Source organism: Lygodium microphyllum, chromosome 17, assembly GCF_053477565.2.
Source record: "Lygodium microphyllum isolate KBCC chromosome 17, Lygodium_microphyllum_v1.1.10, whole genome shotgun sequence".
Classification (NCBI taxonomy): domain Eukaryota; kingdom Viridiplantae; phylum Streptophyta; class Polypodiopsida; order Schizaeales; family Lygodiaceae; genus Lygodium; species Lygodium microphyllum.
Window position 1 is genome coordinate 135,994,101 of NC_141151.1, and position 10,944 is coordinate 136,005,044.

At 40.0% G+C, this 10,944-nt stretch overlaps 1 protein-coding gene across 1 annotated transcript; it reads left to right on the forward strand.

The window, feature by feature from the left end:
* Positions 1–8,676: 8,676 nt before the first annotated feature.
* LOC148022395 (uncharacterized) lies at positions 8,677–9,334 on the forward strand. The gene is made up of 2 exons (XM_087696855.1): positions 8,677–8,850; positions 9,005–9,334. The coding sequence occupies exons 1-2, from the start codon at positions 8,677–8,679 to the stop codon at positions 9,332–9,334; spliced, it is 504 nt and encodes a 167-aa protein (XP_087552981.1).
* The last annotated feature ends 1,610 nt before the right edge of the window (positions 9,335–10,944 follow it).

Sequence of the window (10,944 nt, forward strand, 5' to 3'; positions counted from 1 at the left end):
ACTTCATAAGACCTTTGGAGAAAAATAGAAACTTGCCAGAAGAGACAAGACCAGACCATAGAATTTTATGCCATGGAGTACACTAGACTTTGGGATTGTTGGAATGTGTCTTTAGGCCCAGGAGAGAAAGCTCCAGAAATGTTGAAAATAAAACATTTTTGTAGAAAAAATGCAGGGAGAGGTAAGGAAAAAATTGGAAATTAAAGAACCTAGTACTTTTCAGGAAGATGTGATAATTGCTATAGAAAAAGAGAGAAAATTTGAGAAAATTAAAAAAAGAGAGTCATTTAGAACACCTATTGACAATAGAGATCAAACTTGGCAAAGGGATGAACAGAATTATCAAATCTTAGCAATACAAAATGATCAACTAGCACCATAAGTAAGAAAATTTGAGAGGTGGAAGAGGAGGGAATGGTAAAGGATATTTTCGTAGACCAATGGTAACTTGTTATTCATGTGGAGAGATAGGTCATATAAGTACAAACTGTTTGTATCCACCTAGAGCAAGGGGGGATATGTATCCTTTACCTCAAAATTTTTCCAACAGACTGAATTATTTTGGGATAGAAATAAAAAATGATTCTACTTCTCAAGAACCTAGGTTGAATGAAGAGGAGAAAGGGAAAAGTGCCATCAATTGTATTCTTTTAGAAAATAAAAAAGAGGAAAGTAAAATTGTTGATGTAATGCCTGCAATTAAAAAAAGAAGAGGAGATGATGAGAGAGATGAACCTGAAACTAGTAAGGCTGGTGAGGAAAGAGGAAGAAAAACAAAGAGAGGAGAGAAGAAAGATAAAAGATAAGAAAATAAATCGAGAGTCCTTAGAAAACATTATCATGCTATTGATATTCCTTTGGGGGAAGGAGAGAGTAACTATGACCTTAAAAAGGATATGATGGGTAGGAAAGCTGATATATCTTTTACTCAGTTGATGGAGTTGTGGCCTAGGATCAGAGGGCAATGGAAGAAATAGTAAATTTGAAAGGGAGAGAGAGAAAAAAAGGGTCTGTAAGAGTTTTGAGTGTAGATGAGTTACCAGATATTTGTCTTGTAGTTGATGCTTGGTATAAAAACCAGAACATAGGAGAGGCTTAAATAGATGTAGGAGCATAAGTCAATGTGATTACCCAAGCATGTGTAGAACAATTCAGACTTCGAATAGTTGTAGGATGTGGATTTCGAATTAGGCTTGAAAATCATGCTAAAGTGAAATGTATAGGAATAATTCAAAAACTTGAAGTCAAGGTGTATGGAGTTGCAATGAAAATCACTTGTCATGTTATGCTAGTAGGATTAGGAGCATTTTCGCTTATCCTAGGTAGACCTTGGCTTAGGAAGGCAAGAGTAATACAACATTGGGGAAAAGGAACCATAACAATTTATGACCTTAGAGGAGTAGCAAAGAAGTTTGATATGAAATCGAGAAATGAATTAGTAAATGAGGATACCAGCGAAGAAGAAGAAGAGGAAAGTGATAGTACAGAAGATGAAAATGAAATTGAGAACGAAAGTTCAGAAAGTGATTCAGATCTAGAAGTTTCATCAATAATAATTGAAAAAAAAGAAGAAGGAAACATCCTTAGGAAACAGAGTGAAGTTAATAACTCATATCGAACCATCAATAGTTTCAAGGATATCAAGAAACATTGAAAATCCTAATTTAAATCTTTCTTCTAAAGAAACATGACTTTTGTTCCTATTAAAGGATGAAGAATCATCTTTAGAAGAAGAATTTTCACAAGAAATTTTAAATAAAGTCCAAATTATAAATGTTAAAGGAAATAAAAAAGATGGATTTCTTGAAAATGATGAAGAAGGGAAACTAGAGGAACTAGAAAAATTAATGGAAAGACCTCAAGTTTCCACAAAAAAAGAGAGTTTTTGGAAAAAACGTTGAGTCAAGATTTGACACAAGGAGAAAGAAAACAATACCATACACTCATCAATAAGTATCCAAATCTTTTTGCAACTTCATATACAAAAAAGTGAATTAATAAAATGAAAAAACAAGTGAATTAATAAAATGCACTTGTATCTTGCACCTCAATACCTTCCCATAACATTTCTAACTCTTCAATCAAAGGCTCTAAGTAAATGTCCATGTTTTTTACCTTGTGTTTTCCAGGAATCAGAAGGGACAACATCACATGTCCCTTTTTAATTGCCATGGAGGATGGAGGAATATTATAGTTCACCAATACCACTGGCCATACACTGTATGATGTGCTTTTGATGCCAAATGGATTGATTCCATCCATACCTAAACCAAATCTTAAATTTCTTGGCTCTTCTTTGAAAACGGGTCACAAATGATCTATATGTTGCCATGTTGGTGTGTCTGCAGGGATCCTCCATTTTCCATCACTTGAACGATGACTAGCATGCCATGACATGAGCTTTCCAATAGACTTAAACTTGAACATAAGTTTTATATGTGGAACAATCAGAAAATGTTGCAAAACCTTACGAGGAACATCCATTAACTTCATCTCCACTTCGTATCTTGATTCGCCACAAACAGGACACTCTCGTGCGAACTCATGAATCCCACGAAATAAGACACAATCATTGATACATGCATGGATCTTGACATAATCGAGGCCTCCCAGAGATGTCAAGTAATGTCTTGCTTGCTCTCTCTTAGTTGGCAATTTGTTTCCTTTTGGAAACATTTGTGATAATAACCTACATATATTTTTAAAAGTGAGTTAAAAAACCACCAACATATATTCCTATCTAATTTCAAAATAGAATTAATAATTAATATTATGATTCATAAGCCAAACTGAATTGATACCTACTTCAATAACACATCCAAACTGACATTACTCCATCCATAAATTGTTTGCAAGTTAAGTATCTCGAGGGATGCACGAAGAACGGAGTACATACAACCTTCATACAACGGAGTAGATGATGCTACATATAGTGGATCATCTGGCTTCGTAGAGTGGCCTTCTCCCTGAACCAGTTGCAAAAATAGATGGTGTACCATGTTGTCCAAAATCTCATCCTCTATGACTTGATGGGGCATTTCATGAGGGCTACTATCATGGTCGTCAGTCTCTACTCTTCTTGAAGACTCTGCCTCCTTGTGTGGACGTTTTGCAGCCTCTCGACACCCGAGAGGGAGCATCTGAGGATGTGGCACCGCATCCTGCTCAACCACAAAAGGGAGTTTCATGTACGTTGATATATAATTCCCGTAACATAGACATGCAATCTTAGTGGTAAAAAAAAACAATGAATACCGGTGATTTTTCTCGGTCCCATTCTCCATACAAGCTGAGGTGTGACATTGCAATTCGACGTGCTCGAAAAATACACCCTCGACAACGATCACACATGCATTTAATTTTTCGTCATAGCCATGCATCTCGATTATGAAGACGCAATGTTTCATCCTCACTTGAGGATGTGCTCATTGACTCACCAGCTTGCACCGCACTAGGTGATGACGACATCGACATGATTAAACCTAATTCATGACAACATCAAAATATTTGTCATTCATATGTTTACATAAGATCTCAATTTAAAATACACAAAAATCATCATAAATACATTAAAACTTATGATAACAATTCACTATCAAAACTTATCTTAAAAACAAAAAATTATGATAAATCTCAAATGCGCGTCTATATCTGCATTTAATTACGCGTCTATATTCGCGTCTATACTCACGTCTATCTGAATAATAGACACACATATACACGCGAAAATAGATGCACACGTCAAAATTCAAACCATACTTAAATCATTTCTTTTCAAACTGCGCCTTTCCTTTCCTACGTTTTTTGCGGTTCTGAAGCTTGAGTTTAGCCGACATGCAGTCTCTTCATGCCTCACCTCCTCATGACTCACCTCTTCTTTCATTTCAAACACACAAGAAGGGAAAAAGGAAAGCCAAGGAGAGGAAGAAAGAGAGAACAAGAAAGAGGAGAACAAGAAGAAGCAGCAAGCAAGCAAGCAAGCATCAAGGGAGGGTAACTTACCAAGGAGAGGAAGAAGGAGAAGGAAGAAGTGCCACCACCCGCCACACCAAACACCCAAGGTGAGTCTCTCTCTCTCTCTCTCTCTCTCTCTCTCTCTCTCTCTCTCTCTCTCTCTCTCTCTCTTTGTTTCTCTCTTCCTCTCTCTGCTCAGTCTGTGTATTTAGGATTTGTGATTCCATTATGTATTGCATTTTGTAAATCATCAATGGCGGTCGTCGGCCTAAAATCGGCTGACCGAGTGTGTTTGATAGCGCGTCTATATCTCAGTGTAGATGCAGACATAGACACGAAAAATGTTTCCTCTCAGAGCATCTGAGGGTGCGTCTTAGAGTGCGTGTGCTGGCGCGTGTGCTCTGCAGTGTACATGCGATCATACACACGCTACACAGAAGGTTGACCTGCAGACTACATGCACTTATAGACGTGCATTGACCTGGGATGCGCGTCTGTGCTGCATATTAGATGCGCAGATAGATGCGCTGGACAGAAGGTTCACTCTGGAGCGCGTCTGAGGGCGCGTCTAACCTGCAATGTAGACGGGGGGATACGCGCGCCAGGTCTCCCAGTTCTGATAGTAAACAATATATTTTTACAATGATGAATGTGACCAATCCCATGTTTGTGTTTATCAGTTTTCTTGTTTAAGAGAAGCATTAGCACTTAAGTGTTATGCTCAATGTCTAAAGAAAGCTCTTTGAAAATGTAGGTAATATATGATTTTTTGTATGCAAATAAATTTGTCTTTTTCCTGTGTTTTTTTTGCAGATGTTGTATCCTGGTTCATCTAGCAATGACCTAGATATGGATCGCATGAATGATACATTGGCCTCCTTTGGCAAGGGGTCAATGCATTTTTTGGAGGTTTTCCTAGTAGGGAAGACTTCATGGGAGAGATGACCAGACACCTTGGCTGCTCTCCCACAGCGGACGAGGTGTTCAGTATCATGTCTAGGACTCCTCTGGCATCTTTGCCTGGCACTACTTCCCAGACTCCACATGCAGGTACTCCACATACAGGTACTCCATATGCAGGTACTCCACGTGCTCCACTGCATTAGCTGAAGCACAAGTATCTGCAGAAGCACGTGCATCTGCAGAAGCTAGTGCGTCCAGCGAGGCAGAGGGTAGTTGGCAGAGAGGGAGGAGGGAAAGTCGAGGGGGAGGACGAGGCTTGTGTGGGGGTTGCGTAGGAGGTGGCAAGCGATCACCCTCACCAGTAGATCACGTAGAGGAGGTTGTATGCCAGTACTATACAGTTACAGATGCTAGTGGCATCTTTCATGATGATGAGGGAAGGGATGTAATGGCGTACATGAGGAGCGTCATGCATGCGACGTATAAAGATTATTTCATTGCCTTCAAAAATCAGAAAAGCGGCTTGTGGCAGGAGGTGTTGAGGGCAGTCCATATGAGGTACCCAAATCCCGAGGGTCAGCGATTCTCGGATGATTGGGGACGTACAAAAGTAAGGGATATGCTTCACAACAAAAGATCCCACCTCATGACACAGGCCACGAACTCACTGCGGAGGCTGGAGGAGGGGCGTGGAGCCTATAGCCAACCACCTATGTGCCACGGCATAGAGTGGAAGAAAGCCAAGAAGAAAGCAACTGAGAAAGTGAAGAGTCGCCAGCACGCAGAGGCACGACGGATCCAAATGGAAACAATGAGATCGTCGCATTACGGATCGAGCGGCAGAGAGTCGTGGGAGGTAGAGTTTGTAAGTATATTTTGATTTCTAGTCTTTTTAAATTTATATTTCTTTAAATTCTTTATATATTTTAGTCTAATATATTGTGACTCATAATTGTTTGTATATCTCTAAATATTTTGCAGACTACCATCGTTGGTAGGACACCTACTCCTAGAGAGATAGGTTACCATCGAGGCCATAACCGCGTAGCAACATGGCTTCACTTTTATGAGGAGGGTCTCATCACTGAGGACCAATACAACCGGGCCATGAGGATTCGACAGCCAGAGGAGGTATGTTTTTCTTACTTTCCTACTAAAAGTATAGCTAATTATAAATTTTTCTCCACCTTGTCTATGTAAGCAACCCTGATCTTTTGTGTGTGTAGGCGAACCCGGATGTGGAGCATAGCGAGGAGGGGGATAGCAATGCTAGTAGCCATGGTGGTACTAGCGAAGATGTTTTCTCTTCAGATTCGTAGAGGAGCACCATACCTCCTCATGAGGCCTTCTTTTCTTGTATATGTATGATATCTCTTTGAGCCTACTGCTTGCGGCCACGCTTTAGGTCGCAAGCACTTAAACTTCCCTTGTAAATGCTTTTGATATATAATGAATACATGGACTTTTATTTTCAATTCTCGTGCCCATAAGATACATGGTCTTTTTCCCAAATACACAATCTGATGTATGGGAGGGGGAAAAAAAAAACCAGAGAGTATGTGGTTGCAACCACATGCTCTCTAGTTTTTTTTTATCAGTTCTGTTTTGCGCGTATATCAGCGCGTCTAAATTGCAGATAATTCGTGTTTATACGCGTGTCTATAATGCAGACTACACGCGCTTATACACGCGCTTCATAATTCAAATTTAAAAAATAAATTAAATATCTTTTTTTTAAAGGACATTTTTTATTTTCTGTTCGCGTCTATCAGTGCTTGTAAAAGTGCGTCTACTAGCGTGTCTATATGCGCATGTATATGTGTGTCTATTGCGCATCTATTTGTGTGTGTAAATTTGTTGATACATGTGATTATAGACGCGAAATGGTAGATGCACAAATAGACGGGCAGATGACGCGCCCGTAAGATTTTCTCTATATTCAAAAATCGGGTCTAAATGTGCGTCTATGAGGCCTTTTTGTTGTAGTGTTATGGTTTCACGAGCACTTCACATAGCACTTTTTGATGCAATACAACTCGGGGGTCGTCTCATGTTCTTACCAAATAATTCCAAGCCATGGGTTGGGATTATGCACATTTAGCACCATGGTTGAGCACTAGCACGGCATGAGGCCCGTTGTAGCTATATGCAATAAATCCTAGTTGCACGCGCACATCAGAGAGCACCTGCCATTGAGCACAAACATTTCTTACACGCAATATATTTGGGATGTTCATGACAAAGTTCAGAACCTCTGATAGAGTGTGTAAGGTGGTTCGGTGAGTTAGAGGGCCGTGAAGGACGCCGGTAATTGTGAGATGGGTTGTTATTATCTGGTCAACATCTTGAGGACCATCATTTCCAGAGTGATGGTGAGATTATGGTGGGTGGAGCCGAGTATGACATATTTTCTTGCTGAGAGTTGAGGGGTAAGGCTAAGGATTTAAATAATCAAGGAACTTTGTTTGCACTTTGCATGATGCACAAGCATGAGTAGATAGGCTAGGCATAATATCTTCAAGTGCATCCATATTTTTTCGTGTGAGCATCACTTGAGTATTTGCATAGCATGAATTCCAATTTACATATCTTCTTAAATCATGTATGTATGGGCACGAAGTTCTATTCCAAAGCATATACTTCTTAGGACATATTGCACGAACAAAAGCCAAGAACATATAAAAGAAATTATCACTTATTAAAGACTTGAAAAGCATGTCAAGGTGGCTTTTTATGGTGATGTGTGTTCTTTGCAAGCAATTAATAGAGAAGAGCCCATTTATTGATGTCTTCTAAGGTAAATACATGGATTAGATCATGGATGTCTTGTCTTTTGGTATACAATAATCAAGGTAGCTTGTAGTAGCAGCACTGATGGGTAGGGGTGTTCAGACTCCTATCGTGTTATGAGATGCAAAGAAAATTGCCAGCTTATTTGGCAAAAGAGAACTTTGACAAAATGCACTTTTTCATTGTAGATACAAGGAAAATAGAGAAAGTGGACCCTTCTATTTTTTGAAGATGTAAATGCAAGGTTAAGCCCAAGTGAAGATGAAGAACATCAAGATCAAGAAGAATATAGAGACCAAGTAGGCAAAGAAGACCACCATGAAGTCCACCAAGAGGAAGAAGTCATGATGATCAAAATATGAAGCCAAAGGCGGTGCCAAAAGAAAAAGACAAAGCTAGGATCAACAAACCAAGACTAGGAAAATTGATAAACATGTTGTAGGTCATGTTGCTTGCCAAAATCTGAGAGAGTTAGAAGCTGGAGCCAGACGCTTGCTATAGGTCTAGGAGTCAGACAAATTAGAAGGTCTGTTCGTGCGGAAGCTTGTGGGACTCCTTGAAGCCTTGACAAGAGGGTGGATGTAGGGCAGCAATGAATGGACGTAGAATCCTTCAGTGGTGGGATATGAAGATGAGGAGGATCCTCCTTCTACAGTACTAAACAAAGGTACTGAAAATCAGCTTGAAATTCTTGCTAGATCTCTTGGAATCAAGGATCGGGTTTGGTATGACATATAGAAGGACAAGGTGTAGAATATGGTGGAGTGTATGGGTCCGAGTCAGCGTATGGATTATATGGAGATAGATATGGCAAATGCCTAGAGCAGCCTATAAGAAAGCTAGTTTGGGCTAGTTATGTGAGAGGAGGAGAACAGAAGAGCATATGGCTCACGGAAGCTATGGCAAAAGCGCAAGGTGGCGGGGAGGCCCTCGCTCTCAGCCTCTTCTTCTACAAGGGGAGTTGCTGTTAGCAACAGAGGCCTTAGGGTGGGCCATAAAGATAGCGAGAAGAAGGCCAAGATCGTGTCCATGACAAATCAAATCCATTCTATTGAGCGCCTTCTTAGAAAGGCTTTAACAGTGGAGGTAAAGAATGCTCAACAGAAGAGATTAGAAGACTTGAAGAAGCAAGCTGAACTTGAATGGAAGATGGCACTTCGATATCGAAATGTCAAGTTCTTTGAGAGGAGCAAGATTGAACGAGTTATTCGAAGGTGGATCGATGGTGGAACGTGGAGCAGTCGTGGCCAAGATGGAAGTTGAATCGCGGAATATTGAGCCCTTGAAGGCTGAACTATAGAGAGTATAGGCTGATGCTCAAAAGCTTCATGTATCTCGTCAAGAGTTAAATGCACAGGTGCAACAACTAACACAAGAGCTAGTGAGGGTTTGCACTGATGCTCAGCAGGTTCCAACCATGAAGGCTGAAATGGAAAGCCTCAGGCAGGAGATTCAACGTGCAAGAACTGCATTTGAGTTTGAGAAGAATGCCAACATAGAATTGCTAGAGCACAGAGGTGCAATGGAGGAAAACCTTGTGTTTATGGCCAGAGAAGTGGAGAAACTCCGTCCAGATTTAACGGATCAGGATGGCATACGCAGATCGCAGGCAATTTGGCTATTGACACATGTAGAAGATGGCAACTCTTATGAAGAAAGCAACGATTATTTGAGAAGCAAGCAATAATGGTAAACTGCCAAAGAAGAAGGCAAGGTGGACAGACAGCTGATTAAGGATGCTAGTAATAAGTTGAAAGCAAAAGGGTGGTATATCAAGCATGTTAATTTTTAAAAGCTATCCATAAAAGCATAAGCCTTTAAGCTTAGTCTTAACATCTGAAATAAAAATGTATAAAAAAGCCTTAGGCTTTATAGAAAGCGAAAAGGAAATACCAAACGTATGCACATTCCTATAAAGGGAGAGGAGAGTGGAGAATTATGGGGTTGCCCTTTGAGTCTTGTTATATCTTGTGAGAGATGTGAGAGGAGGATTGCATGCGAGACAAGAAACTCTTGTTGTGTCTAGTGAAGCCGGAGAATTTGGAGGTTGTGGTGTTGAGCATCGGCTCAAGGCTTTCAAGGTATGAGAATACAATTCATTTGGTTTTGTCTTCGAATTGTTGGTGTTTTTGAAATTTGAGTTAAAGTGATGCTCCACTCGCATTTGGGTTTTAAGTTGTTTTGAGCTCCAAGAGGCATTCTTTGTTTGGTGTGGTTCGCATAGTGTTTGAAAAACATTAAAATTTCTTTTTGTTGCATTGTGCATCCGACAAAGTCAATTTCCCCAACCAGCATTCCTTAACATCTCGTTATCTAGTTGTGAGTGAGGCTTGCTCTCGAACACGGCTTGTGTAGCAACATGAGGGTTAGGCAATTCCTAGGAGGGATCCAGAGATTTACGGTCAGAGCCCCCCAAGCACTCCCGTCTCCTCCTACCGAATGGATTCCTCACCGAGCAACCTCAAACCATCGAGGCCGATCCAAAGCTCCTCGCGGCGGTACAAAACAATCCCCCTTGGAGTAGGGTTCCGCATCTAGCCATGGGGGAGGAATAGCGCAATCTTTCCTCGTTATTGACAAATTCTTATCAGTGTCCAATAAGTCCTAAAGACTTCCAATATTTATTTAATTTCTTGATATTGATAGTTTTAGGTTTGCCGAGTATTTCATAGTTGTTTTCGCTATTGTATTGGATTTAGATACCAATATGCACTTGGGAGTTCCTATTTGAGTATATTTTCTTTTCTATATGTTCTTTTGGCAATGTCTATCTCCACATCACGGACAACAACTATACATTAGGATGTGAGTGTCCACTTGTGTCTATTTTGAGTATAGCTTCTCTCTACATTATGGCATTCATGCTCTCTATACTTTGTTCATGTCTTCTGGTTGGCCATTAATTTGGTGATAATAGAGACTAGACATTCTATGGATGATTGATAATGTAGATAGTAGGTGCTCAATCACTTTATTGAAGAAGTGTGTCCACTAATTATTTCAATGGGCAACCAAGGCATGCGATGACTTACTTTGAGAGAAACCATGTAGCGATTTGTATATCATTCATATGGGTTCCTCTAGCCTCAACCTTTTTGGTAAAATAATTGGTAGCAATAATGAAATATCCAGCATGCAACTATTGTTGGTGGGCTAATGGTCCCGTTAAGTATATATTTCTTTTCTCAGAAGGTTGGTGGACAATTACTGATGTGAGTTTCATTGTATTCTTCAAACAAGTAACTTTGTTCATTGGCACTCATCATAGTGTTTGACAAATCTAATTGCATCCCTAAA